Source organism: Mirounga angustirostris, unplaced genomic scaffold (assembly GCF_029215605.1).
Source record: "Mirounga angustirostris isolate CCGP_5_RB_7025 unplaced genomic scaffold, mMirAng1.0.hap1 SCAF_6, whole genome shotgun sequence".
NCBI lineage: Eukaryota > Metazoa > Chordata > Mammalia > Carnivora > Phocidae > Mirounga > Mirounga angustirostris.
Window position 1 is genome coordinate 105,629,802 of NW_026991714.1, and position 26,373 is coordinate 105,656,174.

The following is a 26,373-nucleotide window of genomic DNA, read 5'->3' on the forward strand; positions in this document are numbered from 1 at the left end:
GACCCAGAGCCAGGGCCCAGGTCTGCTGAATTCTAATCCAAACCAATTGCTGTCAGACTTCTGCTCATGAGAGTAGCATAAGAATACAAGTTTCTAGTCAGGCCTAAGTCCCACCTCTGATCCTTATTAGAGCTCTGATCTCAGACGAGTTACTCAACACCTCAATGTCACAAGATCTGCTGTTATCCCTGCTGGACACATGTAGACACTGGGATTTGGGGATGCTGGGGGGGTTAAAAGAGATAATCAGGGGCCACATGCTGACAGCCTGCGGACCAAATACTGTCCCGACATGCTCTGCTTGGCACGAATTCTGCTCCTCCACGGGAATTTTGTGTGTAGGGCAATCTTTGAGTCTGAAGCTTATCCCTAAAAATACGCTTTACTAACTTCTGTTTGAAAATCATGCAGAAGACTGGGCTTCCGTTCCAGGAAGGTAAAGGGTCTCAAAAGGCGTGAGCTCACCAGTTGGTCCAACACTCCAGTGCTGGTACTCCAGCCACAGGGCAGGCGTCCCTATTTTACATCTCTGGCCCTGGCTCCAATGATACTCAAGTGTGCCAGAAGGATTGTAAGGTATGGCAGATCCTTCTACATATGTCAACTCATACTGAGCTGCAAGAAAGAGTAACAGCTAACACAGGCCTTGTGGCCACACCGCTGGGTCCAAACCCAGGTATTGGCAACTTATCTAACCTCAGTTTTCTCACCTATAAAATGGGAATACTCAGAGTACCTTCCCCATAGGGTTGTTGTGAGAAGGGACTGAAAACCTAAGAAGTGCTTAGAAGAATTCCTGGCAAGCTCAGGATAAATCTTACCCATCACTATTACCTTGGCTTTGAGTAATCCAAGTAATTAGAGCTCTCGGCCATTTGGTCCTTCTCCACAAAGCCACTTGGCTCTTTTGACTTGGTTTTGCTCAGATGGGTTCATGTGCTCTCCTCTGCCTGGAGCAACTGATCCCGTATCTGTGCACTAGGATGGGGTGAGATTCAATTCCCACCCCGCATCCTCTGCTTTGGTTTGGCTGAGGCCCAAAGATTTCAGATGGCCCCAGTGAACTGCTCAGGTCAAAATAATTAGGCTATGCCAAGTGTCATAAGAAAAAAAAAAAGCCAGAAAATGTTTAAATGGGCCTCAACTGGAGAAGGCTGGGACCATTCAGAGCAATAACAAATGAAAGTCAGATACAAACATGGAGAAAGCCCACTGTTCCCTCTAAATTACAGGAAATTGGTACTGTCTGATTGCAAGGGGCTCTTTCCCTTGAATTTCTGGTGGGAGGTCACGAGATGGGGGCATGCATGTGGGCAACGGTGGGGGTCAGGAGAGCGATGGGGCAGAGGGACAGTGACTCTTCCACTATTCCTTCCCACAGGTCGTCTTTTCACCTACCTACTCTGCCCATCCTTCAAGAAATAGGTTAACCTGCCTCCTCCAGGAAGACTTCCCTGGCAACTGTCATAAGATAGAATCCCTCCTTTCTTTACAAATCCCTTGGCATTTCCCATCTCACACCCCTGTGACATCTCCTTATATTTTGGCATTATAGTTTGTTTTCTATTTCAATATGTCCTATTCCCCAATTAGACTTAGAAGCTCCTTTACTGTAGTTTATATATCTATGAATCTCTCACAGTGCTGAGCCCCTGGTAATGTTCCTAAGAAACAGATCCTAGTTGCCAGAGAGGTGGGGTTGCAAAGGGAAGAAGCTCAAAGGGAGCCCAAGTTTGTCCCAGCTTGGATCAAAGGCGTGGCCTTGAAAGACACCTCCCTCCTAGGGGATTGGCATTCATTAAGTAGATGGGCATTTTCAGCTCTGATTTGCAATGGTTCTGGGCTTAATGCTCTCTCCTGTTACTTGACAGATATCACAGGAACCAGCCATGGATGGAAGGCCTCCTAACTCTCCAGCCAAAAATTATGACCCAAAACTTCCTACCTGACTCAATCCCAAAGCGCTACAGACTAAGAAAGCAGAATCCCTGATCCAAGAAAAGTGTGGCCTAGCTCAGTAGTTCTCAACCCTGCCTTTCAACAAAATAGGCTGGAAAACTTTGCAGAACACCAATGCTTGAGTCCCACCTCAGACCCTATTCAACAAAACTCATGAGAGTGGGGGCTGGGACTGGGCATTGCTTTTTCTTTTTCTTGTTTTAAAGATGCACAACAGGAGAGAACCTCAAGTCTAGCTGGAGAGACAACTGCATTATATATAGATATTTTACAAGAAATAACAGTACAAAGGTGCTGCATGATAAAGTCAGGTGAGGGCTAAAAGAAATGCCCCGTATGATGAGTGCTAGAAGATATAGTGTGGTCAGGAAAAAAAGTCAGACTTGAAACAAGGGTGGGGTGGACAGAGCTGTTAGCCTTGTTCAGCTACATACCCTCCGAACGAAACACGGGGCCTGAACACTCAGGACATAGAAGCCACAGCGCGGAAGCCGCTCGATAGTGGTGTGCTAGGTGGAGGGGATAGCTTGGACAAAGGTGGGGAAATGGGAAGGTACTAAGCTAGGGAACTATAAGAAAATAAGTTTGGCTAAAGCAGGCAGATTTATCTGAAGGCACAGTTGGGGGTATAAGGGAAAGCCAGCCTAAGGCTTTAAATTCCAAATGACAGAATTGTGAATATTAGATGTTAATCTGAATCCTCTGGCAGTTACTTTTTCTTCAGTTTAAATACTCAGATTCTGAGACGGCAGCAGGTGGTTTGCATCTAGACAGGGTCTATCAAAAGCCCCTCACTCAGCCTCCTTTCTTGCTGCCCACTTAAAAATTATAAGGATCCAAGATAAGATACACACGTTGTGTGCATGAAACTAAACACGAGAAGGAGGCCCCTGGCAAGAGTCCAGTTCCCTTGGAGGTCTCGTTTTTACTCTGGAGAGTGTATCTGACAGGAAAATAAAGTTATTTAATGCTTTGGAAAGGGGTTCTGTGAAACTCACAAGGCTGCTTCCTCAGAGCTTGGCCAGGTCGATCTGACCTTTACTCTGGGACACTATCTCCCATCTTCAGCTATTCGAGAGGATCCTGTCCCATCTAAAAGGAACTCGGAGGAAAATCAGCAGGGTTTTGACTTGAACAAGAATACTGATTGCAGTCAACAGTTTGGAAAACATTTTCAACAAAACTAGAGCTTTCAGGTGGATTCATTGAGAAGGAAATGTTTCCCTCAATTCTCTACTCCTTGGTTTTTCTTAACCAATAACACTTCAGCATTTTGTCTGTCAAAAGCATAGAAGTGAATAAAAGAAGAATGTACATAATGTTGTCTGGACCCTTGACCTGCACTCCTGAGACCAGTATGCCAAAAAAATTTTATAAACTCAAGAGAGAAAATTCTTGGGGCAACTGGCTGGCTCCATCATGGAGCATGCACTCTTGATCTCGGGGTCGTGAATTCGAGCCCCAGGTTGGGGGTAGAGATTACTTAAAAAAAGAGAGAGAAAAAATACTAATTGGCTTTCCCAAATTAATGGTTTCAAATTTTAAAAAAGAAAACAAGAAAAATATTTGCATTCAAAGTTCTTTATAGTCTGATAGGTAACATTTAATAATGAACACAATGAACAAATAAATGAGTCGTCCTGGGACGTATCTTAATTCTTCCCTTGCATAACCCCAATAAATCCATTGTCTCCTATCCTCTCCTGGCCAGGAGGGACACCCCAACACCCTGTATAAAAGGAATAGTGTAGGTTTTAAAAAAAAGCATAGTTTTGTCTTTCAAAAAAATGGAAACAGGCTGTGTGTGGATGAAAGAACCAAAAAAAAAAAAAAAAAAAAAAAGGTTTTCCTTGTACATTTGTTGTTTTGCTTCACTGATGCCCAAACTGATGAGCTGATTGGCCTTTGTGTGGACAACTTTGTTCTAAAAAAACAACCTAAAACCTCTGATCCTGATTGTCAGAAATTTAGCTTTGGCCCAGTAAGAAAGCAACATTCTTTGGTTAACTTGGATTCTAAAGTAATTCTTGATGAAAGGGAATCACGTTAAAATTATTCTTATACAGCACACCAATCCACTACCTAAGTCACCTTTATAAAAATATCCCTCATTATCCTGGTGCGGAACGAAGCCTAGGGAATTAATTTGTACAAATAAGTATTAAATAAAAATGGGGACTTGCCACATAATAATCAGATGGTGGAGGTAATCCAGTCTTAGGGGTAAGAATCTGACATTGAGTGGTTACCTTTTAAAAACATAATAACATTCATTGAACTAGGATTTGTTCCAAATGAGCGTTAAATCATGCTAGTTGGATTTAAAGAAATCTTAGCAATGGAGAGCTGTTGTCTTAGTGGAGGTATATCTCCTCAATAAACAAACACGCAAACTCAGTTTTAGAAATTCATTCTGGAAAAATAGAGGAATATCTGGAAAAGAAAAAGCAGAAAGTGTGTATGGGGGGGTGGCTACCTAGACTACATCCAGGTAAAGGGTTTCATTTCTAGAAAAGCAGCGCCACCTGCTGGTCAACTGGCCCTTCAAGCCCCTCTGTGGTTTGCCGGCCATCATCTGTCTTGTAATCTATGCATAAATATACAGCAGTATTTCTCAGCTGCTGTTATACATAAGAATTTTATTACCAGTCGGCAGATTTCTAACACACTGGTTGCAGTTTAATAATCCCCTATTACCTGAAGTATGGGTTATATAAAAACCTAGAATGTTAATTGTTGACAAACCAATTCTAATATGTAAAGCACTGTAAGTCACCCAGTAAATATCCAAATAAATCGAAAGGGATATAGCTCTTTTTCCTCTAACAACATGTTATTAAACAACACAACTTGATCACTTACATAAAAATAATGTTCATGCATTTCGATGTACTAAGAAATCGGGAAAAATGCATTATAATCTTACTAACTGAAAGCTTTTCCTTCATTTACAATTTAGAGGAAAATATTTTTGCTGTGAATATTTTTTTCCCTTCCTTTAAAAAATGGACCTAAACCCAGGTGTCATTTAGGAAATTTTCTCATATAACAAAACCTGAGTTATAAATAACTAAGATTACATCTATAAAATGCTATATTTTTAAAATGGCAATAGAGAAGTCATGGAGAATATAAGCCACTGATACAGTGAGCAGAGAAACACTACCTGTCATTTTTCAGAAAAAGATCACACAAACGCGATAGCAAAGGAACACAATAAAAGGAAGAAACAGGAATGTGATAGGTGACTCTGATTATATCTGCAAAGGAAACTGTGATATAAATTAACACCCAAGCACCCACGAAAGGCATATTGTATGTAGCTTCCCCACGAGTGATCGTTATGCAGCAGAGAAGACTGGTGATTTTGAAGGAACAGAAATAAAATGTAGGCTGTGAAATCTGGTGGTGATAACTAATGACCACACAACTTACAACTCTGATTTGATCTCTAACAGAAAAAAATAAAAAAGTACTCTCCAGGATAGATGTATGCAATAGGGGCCGTATTTTTCACTTGAAACAAATAAACCCCAAATGGGATCAAAGGGCCCCAGTAAATGAAAAATGACAGTTCCTATGTTGCCCTGATTTGATCTCAAGCAAAACTACCATGCTGATAACATTCCAGAGCTTTGGAGGAAGGCAGGGCCTGGGTAAAGGATTTGGGCCCCATTTGGCCCCAATTCTCACACTAATCTCACTAATGAGAAAATCAACAAGAAGCAGAGCCCAACTATTTATAAAGCGATTTAGGAAAGGTGATGATGTGAAGTCTCAACACCAACCAGACCTCAAAGATGGGTTGAGATCAAGACCATCATCAAGAAAAGAAATTCTGATAGAATTTGAAAGGAAAGAAATGTCATCTCTCCCTACCGTCTGTTCTCCTCTCGTTTGCTCTCCAGCATTCCTTCCATCTTCCAAGAATGCACCGTCCATGTCCATGGTATAGATGGAAAAGTCATAAGGCAGTTTCAATAAGATGAGGAATGATGAGATCAAAGTCACAGGTGCTCTATGAGATAGGTCCCGTTATTACCTCCATTTTACAGATGGGGAAACTAAGGGATAGAAAAGTCCAGAAACTTGCCCAAAGTCCCACAGTAGTAAGGGTTGATGTTCGCTTAGATGAAATGAGAATAAAGACTCATACATGTGCAAGCCATTACTCTTATTATAGCAATTGGCACGCACTGAGCATCCATTTGGTGAACATATCAAAACATGACTGCTCCAGGAATGATTTCCAAAGTCCCCAGAAAACATACAAATCCCCCTGCTTCCCTCCCTTTCCCTACTCTGAGGTTCCCTAGAATTTCAGGCTTTAATTGCCAAGGAGAATCACTTAGCTCACTGCACAGTGAGATGAATGGCTTGGGAATCCCCAACTAGATAGCTGAGGAAAGACAGGAGATGTCTGCCTATTGGATATCCATCTTCATCTTCATTGAAGAAATCTGTGAAGGAGTGGCCCTTCCAGCAACTAGTCCCTTGCACATGTCACATCCATCTCCCAAGACCTCCAGGCCACATGACCTGAGCTCCTTCCTCCACCCCATCTGCATGCCTAGCAAGCTCCGTTCAGGCATTTTCACTTTTCCAGTAACACCTGTTTAGGGCTTTGGCTTTGAAGCATCCCTGCTATCCCTGTTCGGATGTGTTCTCTCAGTTGGACTTGTTACAGGCCATATGTGGAAATTTACTCATCTGCACTGAAGAAATGGCCAGATCGACCTTGACAAAATGCAGAGAGCAATTCAAAGCCACTCAAAGGTAAGAGAATGAATGCTTGGTGCAGTCTGAGAGCTCTGTGAGCAATCTGGAAAACTCTCTGTCCCCTCCTTGTCTCAAGCAGAATAAACAGAATCATGACACTTAATAGGAAATTGCCATGAGACACACTCAGCCTTTGGACACCTTGAGGTGGGAAGAATTGCCACTTGGGCACTGTTGGGTTCGATCTGCCTACCTTAAGTCAGGGTCAATGATCCTAACAGTCATGAGTGGACTGAAATCTTTCTCCATATTTGGGCGGGCTGATAGCTCTCTGCAAACCCATACCTCTCCTCATATTGGCCCTACCCCATGCATTAGTATTTTTGTGCCACCCTCACTCACAGGAAAACGATCAGGCTTATTAAATGCAAATGTCACAAGTCCTTGATTTTCTAGGACAAATGCCCTACATATACATGTATCCTTCATGTGGTGGTATCCCTCTCTCTCCTCATTTGATACTTCAACAGGGTTTTGCCTACTGTGATTTAATTCTGTCTAGATCTTTTTTAGTCTGGATCCAATTTAATCGCTTCTAGATCTTCTTTCCCAATATTTAAGCTTCACAAAGAATATGGATTGTACCTGCTAGTTGATAATTTTCAAGAGCCATCAGTTATGTCCTTGATTTTCTTGCTACATTTCCCCCTTTATTCTCCTTGTATCATATATATATATATATATATATATATATATATATATATATATGTATATATGCATGTGTGTGTGTGTGTGTGTGTGTGTGTATACACATTGCTGTAAGTTGTTTAGAGAGTTTTAGGAAACTTCACGGATCTGGGCAGTCCTGCTTCTGGTATACCATCTATTCATTCAACTGATGATTGAGAATCCCTTCATTTATTCATTCTTTCACTCCTCAAATATTTACTGAACTGGAATCCTTCAGGCCATTTCCTACTCAGGTATTCTTGCCAACACATGAAGCCCAGCCAAGGATGCCAGCATGCTGCATTTCTGACCTTGGAGGGAAGGAAGGCAGTCCCTGTGTCCTTTCTTGACTGAGTGCAATTCAACAGGCTCCGGCCCAGAAAGCTGCCATTGGCCAAAGTGGAGATCACTTTAATGCAAGCAGTCAGCTCCACTTCCAGAAGATGGCCCATGCTCTGGTCTACAGATGCCCTTCTATGCACTGTTGGTGCATCTTGTGTAGCTCGAGCTCCAGGAAGCAGTCTTTCTCACTTCACTTAAAAGCCGGCTCAGTGCAACTGACTATCCCTAACGTAGATCTGCTTCAGAAGCTTCCACTTTGAGTTTGCATAGAGTTTTCTCTAGGAATATTTGGTAGTATTTGCCCTGCAATATTGAAGGGGATAGAATGGGGGCCTTCGGGTTTACCAGAAGAGGTCAAGGGAGTTTCTCTATTGCTGTTTCCATTGTTGGCGGGAGGAGAGCTCCTTCTGTGGATGACCAAGGGAGATGCTCTTGAGAAGAAATGTCTCTGAGTCTCCAGACCCTTCCCCCAGTTTGTCTGAGCTGGACTTCAGAAGAATGTCTCCCCAGAACAAGAATCTATGGGTGTGTCTAGAATCTCCCTCCAAACCAGGCACCGTCTAGCTATTTACAAAAAAGTCTTTTTAATGCTCTCTGGGATCTTAAATGTGCAGGTATGACAATGCCGGACTTGTTTCTGCACAGTTTCCTCTTGGGAAAATGGCTGACTGGGGAAGCAGAACCCTTATAAGTAAATGTGGGGATGGAAGATTCCCTGATTATCTATGAAATTCACCATACTGGTTTGGGAGAAAGCCCTGGAGAGAGAAGAAACAGTGCACGGCCAATTGGGTGGGCGCATTCTGCCTCATTCCAGTTCCAGAAGCTGGCATTCTCGGCAAGTCCAGGAGCCCAGGACTCTAGTGCTTTTCCACGCCATTTTAATGACCCTTTGAGGTCACGGTGTGTACAAATCCCACAGCCACGTTTGGCCAACGTACAGTCACAACGAGTACAAAGGTCTTGTGCACAGAGAAATAAAAAGGAAAAGAAAATTGTGCCGTGGTACTTAGATATGCCACGTGACTTCCTCGGACTCTGTGTGGCAGTACTTCACAGGAAATGTGTTTTGTATTTCCACCGGAGTAGGATAAGTGGTTGGAAACTACAGTGGATTTTCAGTGGATGGGATGTGAAGGACTTTATTATTTGTTTCCTCCATAGATGTAAGGAGACATGCTGTCTCCCTGAGAAAGACGGGAGGAGAAAGGTCTCATTGCCAGCCACGGGGATTTGAAAAATAATTTTCATGAGCTCTAGCTGAAGCTACCACGTGCAGCTTGAGCCAAGACCTTCGGGGCTGGTCACATGTCCCCGCCGTGGCACCCACTTGTTTCTGCTGTCCAGCCTGGGCCAAGAGCATTTGTGGTAACAGCTGGGAGCTGCCTGCCTCTGTCCCTGTCAACACACTCAAGATGTGAGTCTTATTGGAAGTGGGGAGGATGACAAGGCAGGAAGAAGAAATGGGGGTTAGAAAAAGAAAATAGATGGAGGAGACCCCAAGACTGGGGATAATGGATGCAGCTTGGTAGGTCTCCAGTCTCAGCTGAGGCTTTAAATTCCCCTCCAATCGAAGAAAACTCTACTGAGCCCAAACAGGAATCACAACGACGGCTGGGTCAGCTGGGGAGAATTAAGCTCAAGAAATTTAACTAATGCAACTCAACTACTTCAGAGCCATTAATTAAACTTTCTTTAAAAAGATTTGAACTTCTCAGATCTGCATATGGATAATGTGCTTCAGCTGCAGAGTCCTGGCGGCTGTAGATCACGCCTTCCTTTCCTAGGGCAACTCAGAGCAGCTCCCTCCACCTCCTCCTGCCACAGCCTCTCCTCTTCAGGTCTTCCCCACCCTCAGGGGGGAGTCTCCCAACTGCCTCACCAGCCCAGCCCCTTCTTCCTCAGCGCGCCAGCGGAAGACTTGCTAAAACAAAGCCTCTGTGGTCCCTTTCCTGATCAAACACCTTGAATGCATTCTATTGTGTTGCAGATGAAGAACAAAACCCCTTCAGGATTCTCTCCCTGCGAATAGGTCTTAGGTTCCAGCCTAACTGGGTGACCAGTGGTTCAACGGTTCAACCTTGTATCTGAGTAACTCAACTAGCTCCACAGCCCATGGAGCCATCCGGCTTGTTCTGGAATCCCAGCCCCAACTGCGGACTCAGGCAGGACCCCAGGCAAGTTATCGAACCCTCTCTGAGCCTTAGTTTCATCTGTAAATGGCACGGTTTATAGGTGCCTCCGTTTACAGCTGCCTCGACCGTAAAAAACTGTTACTACCTCAAAATGAGGATTAAATTCGTATTTGTAAAAGATACCGCATCTGCAAAGCAGAAAATGCTGTGTTAAATTTAACAACATACACACACACATATAGGCACACACACACACACACACACACACCCTTGCTGTGTTCACCTTGCACACGGTAAGATCAGCCGCTACACCAAGTCTAGTCTCCATGGGAATCTAAGTTAAGCGCTAGCCACCTAATACCACCACATTAAGAAGCCTCGGGTTCTGCGTGATGGAGAGCCAATAAGATAATAGATCTGCCTGGAGAATGGGCCTTTACTCAGATAAGACAAAAACAACCACTCCCCAAAAAGGGAAACGGATTTTTCGGCAAATCTTAGCGAGTTTCACCCGTCCCTCCTCACGGATACGCCTGATCTGTTTATAATCTCCAATTCACTCCATTCTGAAAAGGGCTCCCATTAGGCTCATTGCTTCTAGGCTTAAATGCGAGTCAAAGATCCCAAACTCTAAGATCTTTCCTATGAGTGTGCTGGCAAACATCTTGAATTTGTTGGGCCAGATGACAGACGTCCATCTCAGATGAAGGAAGCATCGGAGTGAAGCGATGGGCACCATCCGAGGAGGAGGGAGAATCCCCGGGCATGACTGAGACCAGGCGGGTTGCACATCAAGTGCTCATTTCCATCTGGATGAGACTTGAAGGCAGGACGCGGTAGAGCCCATGCGGCCGCCCCCCAAGACTCTCGCCAGTGACTTTACACCATTACTGGTCTGATACTAATTTGAGACGAAGCCCATTCGCATCACAACAAATTAACCACAGACACGCGATGGCAATCAACTCAGGGGGCTATCCTGAACGCCGGCTGGGGGATTCCCTGTCTCCACGAGCCGCACGCTCCCACAGATGTTTCTAAGAGCCTCTTCCCAGAGGCCCATTTAGAGAGAAATTAAATGCAACTTTGACTTAATTAACGCTTTAAATGATAATGAATACAATGTAGATTCATAGGAAGCATTTACATTGTGTTGTAAAATTGATAAAAATTTAATAACTCTTTGTTAATAAGTTATGTCTCCCCAGACCCATAAAGCCTAAGGCACTGCAAACTCCAGACTGGGTCTAATCCAGGCTCCTGGTGCAGGTGGAGGAGGGAGCCAGAGATGGACTTGACATTTGCTCCAAGCCTGCTCTAATTCAAACCTCTGCTTGTTCATCAGTACTTTATTCCATACAGTAAAGGTCAGGATTTGGGCTCAAGGCAGAGCCTTGACAAGAGAGCTCAAGTGAAAGGCGGACTGGCCCTGGCATCTGTCGCCCGAGATAGTGGAGGAAGGGGGGAGATGGAGAGCTAACTGGCCACATCCGTCCCCCTCCATGGGGGTAAGATGGAGAATCTGATGCCCAGTGGTAGGAGCTGTCAGGCTGAGTATCGTGACAACCGGCCACCGTCCAGAGTAAAAGTGCAAACATAATTTCCATGTCACCTTGCAGAAGGACCTCTGCTCAGCCTACTTGTGGCACGCCGACGTCTTTTCTAGTTTGTCCTTGAAAAGCTGAGTCACTTATTAAAGTGTCGTACTCCTGGGAAGGGAGGTGTTCCAGTGACAGGAGTACACACAAGGGACCCTTCCGTCTTTCCTCCTTCTGACCTTTCTACTTCTTGTCTCCTAACTCTGTTTCAAAGGATTTCTTTTGAAAAGTTGGCTGCCTTTTGCTCAGAAGGTCCCTCTTCATCTAAACGAGGGGGCTCTTCATAGCATGTTTACCGTAAAGAATTCAACAATACTTTTTTTGGGGGGAGCACAACGAGGTCCCCAACACAAGTCAGCTACTTCACCTGACAGCTGAAGAAAGTAGCTATTTATTATGAGTGAAAGCATTTGAAGATAGGCATTTCAAGGGATTCTTTTCAAAGGAGATTTTGCCCACGCGTGATTTTGGCCTTACAATGCTGATTTAACGATTTGTCAATAGAACTAAAGTCACTCGAGTGTCACTTTAGTCACTTTAGTCACCTGTGTAAGCACGTGGAAAGCATATTTTTAGTCAACCCATTCTGTGTGCCTTCCACAGAATCGAGTGAGAGGCACTGGCTTCTGTAACCTTGCCCACTACCAACAGAAGTACCCGAAGATGCCCTCCCAGGTACATCGTTAGTCTCTCGGAATGATTAAATGGCTATCTGGCCCTATTTACCTTCCTGTTTTCACGTCCTGCAATGAAGTGCGAATGGCCAACTCAGGGAGCATGGGGCAGGGCTAGCGCAGAGCTAGAGTGGAATCCGAAGGTGCTTGAGTGTTTGCTCTCATGGAATGTAGGGAAGGAGAAAGAGACAGATCATAACCAGCATGCACAAGAAAAATGGGAGAAATTGCAGACCCAGAACGAATGGGCTTACAGAATGCATGGGAAACTATGATTACATTGATTTAGGCTGAGTTTCCTTTGGCTCTCCTTTTTCTTTCTATCACTGATGGTCGTGGTGGGAAGGGTCTTTGGTTTCAGGGCCCAGAAGTAAAATAAACAAATACAATTTGGGGGGAGCTTGAGGACGTCACCCAAAACTACACATAAAAGGAATCAGATAATGATAGGCTGTTGATTTTTAAATACAGCTTATTAACTCAAATCCCTCTTTAAGAGTTAACGGAGACTGTCAGGATAGGGTGTGTCCTGTTATAGACATTTTCCTAGAGCTAGTTCCACCCCTTGCCCTCGTATCTGATTCTATGTACTTCAAAATGCCATTAGTTCACTCGAGTGACTTTAGTTCTATTGACAATGTTAATTCTCTGCCCGTACAAACCAGAGGCTACTCGGGATAAGCTGATTTTTGTTTATTATCTGACAAGACTCAAGATCACACTAAACTGATTTTGGTATGTGTCCCTTCAACCTAATGGTATTGGACTGCTCCTCTCAACTTAACCACTGGAGTTGAATGCCTCCTTGTATTAGATTTACACCCGAAATAAAAGTCACGCGCCATTTAAAATTAGCTACAGTAGTTTGCAAAAGGGTATATGTAATTGTGCAGGTTTAAACTATTAGTAAATTGAAAGGTTGGTGTGAGTGATCGCACATGTACTTGAGCTAAAACTATTTCTAAGTGCAAGTCTAAAGATCTGTTTCTCTTCCAGCACATGATTAATTTGTTCATGCCAGGGCTGCTGATGGCTTGCGGCCGGCCTCGTGTCACACAGGTCTCGGCAGGTTTGAATCAATAGGGTCCTATGTTGTCACTGCTTCAAACTTTCACTGTCCCTTTCTATTAGACTGAGCAATCAGATATCAGGCAAGACCAAAACAACACGAAAAAATTCTGAACAGAGAAAAAGCACTATTTTATAAAATTCTATGGACGCAAAACGGAACTGATTAGAACCTACATCTATATTTTTGTGTTTATGTTGCTAGACATCATTTTTTAAAAAATATTTGATGGTCCTAGAACATGGCTACTTGTAAAACGTCTGGGCCCATATCATCTTAGTGTCTTTCCGAAGAGCTGGTACTCCCGTCCAGGATCATCTGGAGTAGAAACAAAACCAGGACGATCGGAAAATGAAGCTTTGTGCACCGACTCCAGCTTACCATAAGGAACCATTCAGTCTTGCCAAAAACATAAGTCTTTGATGAATCCTTACTGGTCACTATGTCCTTTACTTTTCTGACACTGTTTTTTAAAGTCTTTTGTAAAGGAGTCCTTCTTCCCTGAAGAGCTTTCTGTCTGCACAGTCTGACCTCACGTCTCTCGAGTTCAAAAGAAGACAACTGTCAGAACAGAACGTGACTTTGCAATGACCGATCCTCGGTAACAGGCCACACCTCCAAGGAGAGGTGCCCTGAGCAGGCGGGCCCTGCTGCTAGAAGGCAGATTTTTTAAAACTGTGTGAACACTTTTAATATATTACTACTCCTCTGGGAACTAGCTACTTTTCTTCCCACTTCAGAAAACACATAATGGGACTTTGTGTTTCAATTTAACGTCCCTTGAAAACGGAAATCTTTCCCCTTATGAGAAAAAAAAAAAAAAAAAAGCAAGGAGGGAGACTAAAAGCAAGAGAGAAATGAATTAGGCAGTCTCCAAAGCACACTGGCTCAACTGGGAAACTGCGACCAAAGCAAGCTCCGTAATAATATAATGACCTTTAATGAGTGTCTTGGGAAACAATACGGCCCCAGCATAAAAGACAAAGGGCAAAACCCATCATGGCTCTCCTGACACTAATTCAAAATGATTTTCAGAACAACTAAAGAATGTAAGAGAAGTAATCTGATCCGCCCATCTGACCTCACTTTGATTCAAGGGCCCTTCTCCTGCCATTTCTAATTGTCAAACCCTCTACATTTCACATCTGCTCATATTTAATGAAAAGCCCACTCTCGCCACTGCTCTTTGAGTCAACCAGCTCTGTCAAATGGGCACCACCCAAGCCCACCACCAGCAAGGGAAGCCCAGGGATTGCTATTGGAGCCCTGCCAGTGGGATTCTGCGCAGAGATAGACATTTTTTAATTGGAGAAGGGCTTACGTGGGTGCATGAAGGGGCTCAAATTGGAATGGATTTTTCTAACTTACTATTAATGGTCAAAGGTGAGAGGACTCACACAGGGGTGGATGAAATCTGCTTGCTTTTGATGGCGAGAGGACGGCGGGGAAACTGATGAAACAGAGGAGGCGACCCCCCCACCCTTGAGCTGTCAGTATCAGTTAACGCTTCCACATACAGCCCAAAGCTCCGTGTTTTCTACGGTGGGGCTGATTTGGGAGGATAGAGAAGGACAACAGTCTCACGCACAGGATGTTTCCAAGAGGATGGGACAATCCCACCCTAAGTTTTTCTTCTCTTGGCCTCCATCAATGTTTGGATTAAATTGCAGAGATGAGAAATCCCTCCAATTATGGTTTCTCCTGGATGAAATGGAAATTACACACGCTGGGTATCACGGGCCTCACACAGGGGACACACATGTTACTGTGATTGGTATGGGCAGCTCTTGCCAAGACACGACCACATACAGCCCAAATGGCTCCTTCCTTTTCTCCACTGAATTCCTGGCCAAGGTTTTAGAGCCTAGTGGTTATCTGAAAACAGAAGAAGTTGTGCCTTAGGCAGACGGGTAACCCCCGTGGCTGGTGGTTCCGTTCACGGCCATCAGTCAAAGATGTGGCCAAACGGTGCCACCACAGCTCACCACTTTGCTCTTCCTCCCCCAGCTCCTGTCTTGAACCTAGTGTCTTGCCGGACATCTTAGACAAACAAATCCCTTGTGCGGTTGCAACCGAGTTCTCCTTGCCACGTCATAGGAACTAGCAAGAATTCTCACGATGAGAATAAAAGGGTAAAGGTTCATACTGTGGCATCTGAACAAAAGATCTGAAAGGAGCTTCCTTCCTAGAATTTTAGGCAAATGTGGTCGGGACAGTCCAAAATCCCTCTCGACACAACCTCTATTAAGTATCACTTTTAAAAATGAATCCTATTTCTTGGCACTGTTCTGGAAGAACAGCGAATTGTGAAGAAGAAAGGACGATTCTCTGGTCCCAGCTATAACTTTTCCAAGTGACTCTACAACAGTTAGATGCCCAGATTGTGCCTCAGACCCGAGCAGCAGGTTCAAACACCAGCATGTGGCCCAGCATACCACTCCGCTGCATACAGTGACGTCAGGGCCCCCTCAGCCCCGGGAGCCTCTGTGGATCACTGTCCCACAAGCACACCATGCTGGGACCACCTCCAACACCAGCACATATCAGTCAGCAAGTTTCCCGCATCCCAGCACCTCAGGGTGCACACTGGGGCATTCAGTAATATCACCGGGCAACCGTCGGTAAAATACCCGCGAAGTCCACGCGGCGGACCAGGATGAGGGAGGTGTCAGGAACCTGGTATAGGTCAGCATTGCCGGTTGCCAGCAGCTAGACCCTGACCTTTGGTTCTTTACCATCCCTGACCTTGTGGGTGAACGAAGAAGACTGACCTCAAAGTCCTGTACAGCGGACTCCAGGAAATCATGGCAGCTCACGGCTTATAGCTTTTGTTGTTATTCGGAATCACAATTGCTACAGGAGACCTTAGTTAAAGTGTGAGATTCTATTTTTGGGAAAAAATAATGCTCCTTTGAATTAGTCAGCTTTCTGAGGGAAGCCCTAGACTGCATCAGTCAATAGAGGTTTACAGGTCTAGAATACTCATTTCCAGAACATAGGACACAATCTGGCACTGGAGGAACAAGATACAGGTTAAAAAGACAAAGTTTAAAAAATAAAAGAAAGAAATCCACATTCATCTTAACCCTGTTGTATTTTGGAAACTATCTAATTTAATGATTTAATAATTTAGTGATTTAAATAATTTAATGATTTAAATAATTGTAAATAATTTAGTGATTTAAATAATTTAATGATTTAATAATTTAATCTACTTTTACTTGTTCCCTCTCCTTCCTCCCTGCAACCCAATCCAATGGATAGCCTTGACCCAAATATTAAGATATGCATTTGCACACATCTTTGTATTAATACAGTATTTGACTTGTTGTCACATTAATTTCCATTTATATTTATTTAAAGGAGAAAGAGGGAGACTATCACTAGACTCTGCTATCACAGTCCTGCATGCCACTCCCAGAAGCGCAACGAGTTAACAGAATGGAAGGGAGGCCTTCCCTAGCAGGTACACAGGGACACAGGCAGCGAGGACGACATCCATCACCATATACAAGGTCACACTGGGAAGAAAACATCAGCCGGACGGACTCACAAGAACCACAGGGCACACAACACAAGACGGGGATGATACCACAGACAGCACAGACATGGAACTCCGTGTGTCGGGGTCAAACTTACAGGCACGGAAACTGGTGGAGCAATCATTAACAGAGACAGAAGAAAGTGGGAAGGTTCTCTCAAGGGTGTCCATGTTAGCACGCACACGGCCTGACATGCACGAGCAGTCACGCTCAGAACGTCCGCAATCAAAACAACATGCCCGTCTCATTCTCTTGTAGATGGACATCTTGGCTATCATCATGTGGTTGGATGGAGGAGAGGAAGAGCGGTAGTTAATGGCAAGGTCACACACAGCAAGGCAGCTAGAAGGGAGCTAAAGGGATTTAACACAGGTCTTAGTTCACATTAACAGTCTTGACCCAGAAAAAAAAAAATGCAGAGTGACTGCTGGTAACAGTTTGGTTGTACATCAAAAAAAGCAGCGAAAATATAAATTGCCTTTATCATCCCCCAAGGCTGTTGTGTATTATTTTTCTCCCCAGGTAAAGTGGGTGACTACAGGAAGCAGGCATGGCTGATTACAATCGGGTTCTTGGATGAGAAGAAGAGCACGTTAGAGACAGCAAAAATGTAACCAACATTTTTCCCCTGGCGCAATTAATACAGGAGGTCAAAATAAACACACAGCCAATCAATTAATTGCTTATTTGGTACAATAAATGGTTTTTGCAAGATGCAAAATATCTAATATGTAGGCTTTCTAATTTCCATCCATTTCTGGGCATGAGGCAGAGCCTAGGACAAGTTTTCATCAAATTAGATATGAAACGATTACATGTTAATATAGAATCTGAGGATGCCTCTGCTGAACTTCCCCAGAGTGAGTTTACATGATGCCTACAGGAATTTAAATTTACTCTTGACAGAACAAATATCCAAATCTGTCCATATAAGAAATGCAGCTACTCAAGGCTAACGCTGCGTATTTGACATTAAAGGCAGTTCACAAATAAGAAATCACCAAAAGCATATGAGATGTTGGTCTATTGGAATGCATTTAGCTACTCATGGGTGTATTTTCTGCTTAAAGCTGGGAGAATCTGAAAATCACATCTGCTTTTCTCTCCCCACCCACTGAAAATCCAGAAAGCCATCGAGCTATCGGTTACTCGTAATTTTTTCTTATACTGAAAATATTGGACAAAATAGATTAGAGATTATAAAACATGCAGTAAGAAATTAGGTCCCACATAAAATATCTTATTTATATTTGCGTGCAGCATTGATAGCTCTTCTAAAGCTGGTATCGTAGGATCTGGCCTGCCCGGGGATCCAACATGAGTGCTGACCTACCAAGTGCAAAACTTGCTGGACATCACCGTAGTGGTTCTCAAGACACTTCACCCTTAACCTTCAAGCCAATTTATATTTCAGTACGAGGAGCTTTTTTGTGCCTCATTTTGATGCTACAACAGGCAAACGTGTTTGCTTATCACTTAGCATGAACCAGCCTGCTTCTCTCCCAGGATTGGAGAAGAACTCGTATTTATTCCAAACATCATAGCCAAATAGTAAGCCTGAACCAGAAAGGTGTTATTCCCTGCGCCCACACCTTCCATTTGCAAAGTCATTTCCCCCCCCTTTCTTTTTCTTTGTGGAGAATGGTTGCACTCTTACTTTAAAATATGGCTTCTGGTTTTGCCCTCTTTGAATGTTACAGTCACCAGGAAGAGGGGTTTAAATCTCTCAAATGGGTCAAGTCCTGTTCTAAGACCTTTATGACTTGCCATACAGTATATTTGTCAAGCAGGGGTAACATTATGATTGTAAAGAACAGGCACTGGGGGAGATGAATGAGAGATCCGTTCCTGTTTAAACTTGGCTCCCATTTTTAGTGACATGTTCTTTTAGCATCCTAGCTAGCTGGTTGTTCAGATCATCATCATGCAGCCCCAGCCCTCTTCAATGCGTGGTACATCATTCCTGAGCTGAGCTTTTACCAAAAAAAAAAAAGAAAAGAAAAGAAAAGTTCCACTATAGCATTTGAATTGGAAGACTTTAGAAGGTATGGTATGAATACCCAGACACCCCAAACGGTAGTAGTTGAAGTCAAGAAAGAGGAAAAAGTCTTCAGCTGAAGACACAAAAATAAAATTATTTTACACTCATCCAGATCTGATGGACAACTTGTAGACTGCTCACTTATTTTTGGCTCGGTTCTTTTACTGGAAATATTGATTTGTTATTTACACAGAGGAGGGAAACAAAGATAATTTTTTGTTTCACTGTAAATAAATTGTTTTGAAAAAAATTTAATCAAATGCTGTAGCAGAAGAGAAGCCCATCAAACTCTGAAATGCTATGCTTCTCATTAGCAACAGTCCCTGGTTTTCATTTCCATACTGCCATTTTGGGTTCATATATAATAATAGAATCTGACACATTTATAGGGAAAGAGAGTTCTTCTATATATACCGTCTTTAAGGACAAGGGGAGGGCGGATGAGGAAGAATAACTTTTGAAACGATTCTGTCAGAGGTAAGCCCATCATAATGGGTGATTTTAAACCTCGTACTTGATAAGGGCTTCAGGTGGAAACACAACTTCAACCCAGTGCCTCTCAGGAACTGTTTGCAACGGTTATTGCTGGCTGTTCTGGAGACCATGCATTGTTCTAAAATTTCATATTGTTAGCATGCAGGAACAGGCTGAAACTGGTAATCGAAGCAGCAAAAAACCATTTGCTATAAGAAGATTAAATGTTAATTATAAGCAGTCACATTCCAAAGCAGCATATGCATAAAAAAGCAAACATGCTATTACTAGTCATTCCTCCCCAGTCATCATTTTTACACTCACACCAAATACAAAATAGAAATCTCAAAAGACAAACAAGCACCACCACAAAAAAAAAAAAAAAAAAAAAAAAAACCCAGCAAGAATGATCAGTGAGAGGCTCAAAGACAAGACAGAAACAGTTAAAAATGATTGAGCCCCACATGTTGACAAACCTTTGTGAATTACAATGTCTAGACCAAGGTGCCACCGGCTGGGAGGGTGGCTCTCTCGCTTTACTTCTGGAATAGTCCCATTTTCATTGACACCCCCCACCTCTTAGACGTCTTCACCTACACACTTCCGGGCCCGATCTCTTAACAGGTAAGCCCAGCTGACCTCCCTTCTGGTGGAGCGATTCATCAGGCTTGAAGGATGTGCGTCCCAGCTAGGAAGAAAGAGCCCTCCTCTGGGCCATTAAATGGGTCCTGAACAAGCACTTTAACTAAAAACATTTGATCATTTGCCCACGTGGTGGGAGCTATTCCAGAGGATGTGGACACTGTGTGTAAAATTATACTCTCAAGTTGTAAAATAAAATTATATCAAAATTAAGTCGTGGCTCTCCTGATTTGGAAAACACCACCCCTTGTCCCCTTCAACTCTCTGGCTTCCTAATCCTCCGGTTTTGTTTTAGCGAATCACGGATATTCAGAACCGCTGGTGTTTTAGTTCCATTTCCCCGTGACTGTTTCCTTTTCTGGAGCCGATGTGGGTTAGAAGGTTAATTTCAGATATCAGAGTGCCACTTAAAACTCCCAAGGTTAGGTTTCAAAGAGCAACTTTGAAAGTTTCAGTATTTACTTAAACCAGAAATAAGTTTCTTAATCTACTCCCTGGACACATAAAGTGCCCCCTCACCTTTGGCGTTTGCTGATTTTCTTTTTCATCGTCACCCAACGCTCTCTTCCCAAATCCCAAGCCTCAGAAAAAAGGAATTTTCCGCAGGAGCTCAATGGTAATGCAAAGTAGATCTATGAGGACATCTAGTGGATCCGTGTGGAAGAGCAGCTAGTCAACAGACTACCTGAACTAGCTGGCCTTTCTCTGCAAGGGAGCAGGAAGGGACACTGTGTGCCTCCAAGAATTGACATCTGTGCAGTGTCATCTCAGTTCAGTGGTTCTTACAATTCCCAGCGGATGTTCAGGGGCCAGTGGGGATGAAGTGGTGAATTCTAGGAGTTGGTTCAAGAGTGGCGACTTGCAAACACGTTGGCTCTGCAGCCATGGCCAGCAGAGTGGGACCAGTTCAGCAGCAGCTGGCTGGGCCTCCTCAAAGCCGTGCTGCCACTTCCTGAGACAGGAAACAGACAAGAGTGTGTCTCCAGTAGGTGTGAAGACTGTAGCTACTTGTCATTCCGTCTTAGGGCTTTTGGAACTTTATGCTCAATTAACTGGCCCCATAGGCCAGCTTAACTCAGGGAAAGCAGAAATATAAGCCTCTGGGGACTCCGTTTTCTCTTTGGCCCACGTCACAAGGTTCTTGTTCTTGGACTGGTGCCACCGATTCAAAGAGGTTATGTGGTTGCCAAGAATGAGACCCTGGGTCTCACCTTCCTCCAAAGAACTCTGGCTTAGCCCTTTTACAATTTGAGAAAAAGCTTCTATGTGCTTTCCTTCACCACAAGGGAGTGGATATTCATCCAATATTTCCATTAGGACTTCCTAGTGCTATTTGTAGAGATAAAATGAAAGTATTTCCCTAATGGACATCATCAAAGCTATCTGTTTACTCTTAAGTGTTTAAAAATGGGGGATTTCTCAGACCTACTCTCAGACCACTTTTCCTATATTTTCAAGGGTCGTGATCACGAGAAAAGAAACCTGTACTCAAGTGGCTGATGTAGATGTGGCTGGGTTACTGCACTTTCCCTGTGTCAAAGTGACAATCAGCTGTCACACTCAGGATCTCTGCCGGTTAGCCCTTCTGAGCCAAGCCTGGAATGAAGAGGGAGTTGGACTCCATCCTGTGCTCAGCACCATCTGCCTCCTGCATCAGCAACCAAATGGCCAGCCAATTTCCAACTGCAGGATCTTAATTTCCAGGGTGGGTTGGAAGGGGCGGGAAAAGCAGCGCAGGACTGAGAGGCTCAGGTGGAGTTTTCCAACGGCCGAAGAAAAAGTATTCTAGGTTCAAATGGAGCAAATTCAAAGGAAGACTAGCGTGGACGAAGAAAATATCTGCCTTTCGGTTCACAGATACTTTTTAGGTCGCAATGACATGTTTAAGATCAATCCCAGTGAAGGAAGGATGAATTCCAAGCCTGAACCCTGAAGCTGCTCTTCACATGCTCAGCAGCAACTAAAATTAGAACAAGAAGCCTCCACGGAACGAAAAAGTCCACCGAGGTAGAGGGTTGAGACATGCTTTTGATGTGACCCTGGGAATCGGCGAGCATTCTTTCCAGTCCTGTAAATGAGGAATGATGTCTTCACTTAGCCAAATTCCTCCTATTCGCTTCTGCAGGGAGAAGAAAGATCTGCCAGGTGGTTTTCCAAGAACAGAAAGAGGGGAAAGGAAAAAGCTAGTTAATGTCAGTGGCCCTAAGTACACAGAACAGAACTAGAGGATCCTGCCTTCCACACCAAGCGGCGGCTGTGGAAGGCAGAGGCATTTGGCACCAGAGCTGTTTGGTGACTGACATCCCCTTTCCTGTCTGCTTCCGAAGGATCACGAGGTACAGTAGGCGCCTCTGCAGGTATGAGAGTGGCACATGCCCTCGAGCCAGCCTTCCCGGTGCTCTGCAGATAAAGGGAGCCACGGAGTCCATCTTGGCGACGTTGTGTGACGGACTCAAGACGTCACTGATTTGTTTTGTTTGTACACTGAGCATTCTAGAGCCTCGAACTCTGAAGACTAGCCAGAACCAGATGACCCCCTTGCACGGTGCAAAGGCAAGGAGAGTTCTGAGTGCTGGGATATCTCCAGATGCCGGGACCACTGGACTGAACTGGTCTGCAGGCTGGGTCTCATTTTCCATGGAGTCTCCCGCGAGTCCGTGAGTAGAGACCTGAGGACGCTCACTGCTGGTACCCCTGAAGCAGCATTGCCCGGAGTCACACGCAGAAACGCTGGCCCTGAAATGGCCCCATCTTGTTGGGTGAGAGGGGCCCTACTCTGTGAGTAAGTTAGGGGCTCAGAGACTTAACATTTACTTGTTCGGACTTCTACACGGCTCCCTAACGAAAAGGAACATTGTCCTTGAGCCATTTTTTTCCACCTGAAACAAGTAAATGGATCTTCCAAGATGCCTGACTAACACCCACAGCAGAACTGGGTATGTCCCAGTGGGTACTGATTGGAAGGAGAACTTTATTTTAAAGCAAGGGAACTTCGTAGACTGTAGGAAATAATTACCACTGTGGAAATACTTGTCTCCGGTAAGGTGGCTTAAGATACTTACAATCCCAAAGTTTGGTGTCCAGTTAATTCTCTAGCAAGCACTTCCTCGCATAGAGAGGTACGTATATTATAATAAATACATTGCTCTCTCTATAAAATATCTCTATGCTTATATATAAAAATGTTCATTTTTACAGACAAAGTACTGGTACATATCATATATATATATCACAACATAGGAATATATATGTAGCATATGTGTTTCCTTCAGGATAGGAATTCAAGCTCAGCAGCAGAGACCAGGTCTAATTTATCAAAGGCGAGCATGACAATGACCTCCAGTTGACGAGGCATCTACAGCTATAGTAGTAATTACCTCAGCCTACGCAGTGTCCCCTAAAGGTCCCGAGACAAGGCCTTCAAGAGAAACACTGTGGTCAAGGTCTTATTTTCAAATGGAAAAATAAGACAGTGCCAGAAGCTGGCAAGAGGCTGGGGGATGGGAAGATGAACGGAGGGGGGTTCCCTGCTCTGGGGGGTCTCCAGCCCCAGGCTACTCTGCAGACCATGTTGGATGAGAGAGTTGGGGCATGATGTCACTGCTACATGCAACATAAATACCAAAAGAAAAAAGGAAACTGAAACTGTACAGAAAATAAAAGAAGTATCTCTTCTAGAGAAAGACAGGGGGAACTGGACTCCGGGCTACTGGGAACCCGTTTTACTCACAATATATCACTACCAGTGTGCAGTTAAAATAGAGTAGGGGCCGTATTCCAAGGCAGCAAAGAGAAAAAAAATAAATCAAAAATATGTCAATGATTAGAAGTTCAAGAAAATTCCTTCAAACACATCAATTCAGACATGACTTGTCCCCTGGGAGTCCACCCTTTGGCAAACTTATACAGGCTGGGGGAAAAAATGTAAATCATTAGACCAGGTTTGTTATACAGAAGAAAAAAATGGGTAAATAGTAGATTCTGAGAGCTTGCTCCTTGGTCAGACAGCTGAATTTGACTCTCTTCCTTGATGGAATGCTATGAAGAAATGGAAAGAAATGCAAAAGTTAAACTATACTACCACAGGATTTCCGGAAATGGAATGTCCACACTCGATATTTCTCCAGATAGTATGGCATGAAATGTTCAGGGTGAATGGGGAGGTGGGGGTGGGGCTGGAAGGGGAAGAGCTAGGTTGGGAGGGGAGGGTTAGGAAGCTGCGGATAAAGACCAATGACTGTCATCAGCTCTGCCCTCATGGAGGTGTATCATTCTAGGGTGAATTATTAATACCTGGTCTAATGGGTTTGGACCAATGACTGTGTGGGTGAGCTGCCCTCTCCAGCTTAGGGCGCCAGGCAATATGCCCTCAAACGCACAGGAACCCCTGCAATTCATTATTCACAGTTCTAGCTCCTTATAATCAAAGTGTCTTTGCAACCAAAACCCATCTTCCCCAATTTCCTGACTTGCCTGGTATGCATGGGGATGTTCGTGTTTAATAATTCACTTTATTCTGACCACCCCTTACACATACACATCTGCATCCTGCCCTCTGTAACACAGGCTGCTATGGCCTTTTAATTAGGAAGAACAATATTTGGACAATTTTGATTGTTATCAAACATTAACCTCACAGCCGGAGGCCTCATTGAGATGAGAAGCCCAAGAGGGAAGGGGGTACAGAGAGACGGGGGCAAGACCCCTGTCACGCTGGCTCAGCTTTGGGATTCCGCGGCAATCCATGCCACGCATGGTGAGAGACCACACACTTCACTAGCTGAACCAGCTTTAAGGGGAATGAAGAGAATAAAATTATTTCAAACAATTATGTGCCTTTCCCTCCAGGATGAAGTTAAAGTCAACTGCTGTTTGCTTGTCTGGAACCAGGATGGAAAAATACCCTAGAGGCCAAATCCTCATTTCTAGGAACCTAAAAGCTTTCTGCTGAGTTCCACTGCAGTGCCTACGAGTAACATTCCACATCAGAGCGGGGGTCAGAGACACTTTCTCTCCCTCATTCTGCCTTCTACCGTTGCCTTCCTAGAGTCTGTTCTCTGTCCAGTCACCATGGAGGTCATCTAATACAGGAATTGAGGATGTTATGTCCTTGCTCAAATCTCCCAATAGCTGTATCAATTATAGGACTAAAACCCAGGTTTCTCATCATGGCCCCTGCCTTCCTCTCTGACCTCATTTCATTCCACTCTTTCCCCAGTCCCACCAGCCCCACTGGCCTTCCTTCCTTCCTTCCAACACTTCAAACTTATTCCTGCCTCTTGACCTTTGCCCTTGCTCTTCTACCAGCCTGGACAAGGTCTCAGCTTCAATGTCACCTTCCAAGGGAGGCCTTCCAGATCTTTCTGGCTAAAGCAGCATCCTGACAAGTTCCCCATACCCACAGGCAGTCTCCTCTCTCTTCATGGCATTTGACTCTATCTGCATTTAATAGTTTCTATGATGATTGTTTGTCTCCATTCACTAAAGTGAAGACTTCAGAAGAACAGCGATGTTATCTTGTTCACCCCTCCATCCCTGGCATCAAGAATCCACCTGGCACAAAGAAAGTACTCAGAAATATGTGGATGGCTAATCAGTAAGTGAATTTCTGTGGTACTCCATGGGAGCAGGTTCTTTGGCAGATATCGGGACATGGGTAATTGGCCTCGAAACTCCTGCATTTTCCACCCCCCTTCATTACGAGAGTTTCCTTACAAAGGAGTTGACCCTTTTGTATTTGTTACTCTCGTTTACTTCCACCTTGGGATACTATGTTCCTCTGATGGATATGATCTGGGGGATGCCTGGTCATCCGAGCTCTGTTTCCGTGTTCACAGCCAACTAAGCAGTGCTGGGGTGGACAGCCTCGTAAGGAGGGCCTTTCGTGTCAATGAGTCCAGGGGATTGGAGGTGGGTTTGTTCTGGGCCTTACACCCCCTTAGATGCTCCCCTTAGGTTGTCAGAATCAGAGAATTCTTAGATCTCAAGAGCTTAGCGTCTCTTTGACTGAGAGCTCAATAAATACTCACCTTAGTGAGGTGTCAGAGCTGGGGGGAACGGGGACATGTGTGTTGAGTCAGTGGAGAAAGCGTAACAACGGGCCTAAGCTGCCCCAAACTTGGGAACCAGCCGCCGAGGATTTCTACAGAAACTGCTCTGGACCAAGAGTGCTCCCATGGGTACTTGCCTAAGAGATCGAGTGTCTTTGTGCTCCAGCAGAGTGATATTTATATCTTACTGGTTTTATGTTACTGTGTCCCCCTTTAGGAATGCAGTGAAAAAAGCTCTTGTTTTGGTTGGCATATCCTAGGAATAGTGCTCTTCTATCTGGTTTCTGCTTTTATGGGGCGATCTTCCATAACTCTGTTTCTACTCTTCAGAACCACAATCATTGCCTTGCCCTTCTCTCTTGCAAAAATGATTAGAGCACTGAGTGCACAACATGGAAA

The 26,373-nt window shown here is 44.1% G+C and overlaps 1 protein-coding gene across 16 annotated transcripts in view; it reads right to left on the reverse strand.

Moving 5' to 3' along the window:
• The window catches only part of KCNMA1 (potassium calcium-activated channel subfamily M alpha 1), a 734,101-nt gene that overhangs the window by 109,441 nt on the left and 598,287 nt on the right, over nucleotides 1-26,373 (reverse strand). For 6 of the 16 annotated variants that reach the window (XR_010412485.1, XR_010412484.1, XR_010412487.1 and 3 more), the window contains one exon: nucleotides 16,865-17,038. The exons of 6 other annotated variants lie outside the window; for them this stretch is intronic. Coding sequence is in view for 7 of the 10 variants with exons in the window: in XM_064594871.1 (XP_064450941.1) it covers nucleotides 16,865-17,038 (174 nt within the window). In the remaining 3 variants the exon portion in view is untranslated. Of the gene's footprint in view, nucleotides 1-16,511; nucleotides 17,121-20,450; nucleotides 20,877-23,654; nucleotides 23,664-26,373 lie in introns of those variants that run through there. 4 more of the 16 variants (XM_045878185.3, XM_064594873.1, XM_064594875.1 and 1 more) reach the window with 4 other exon arrangements.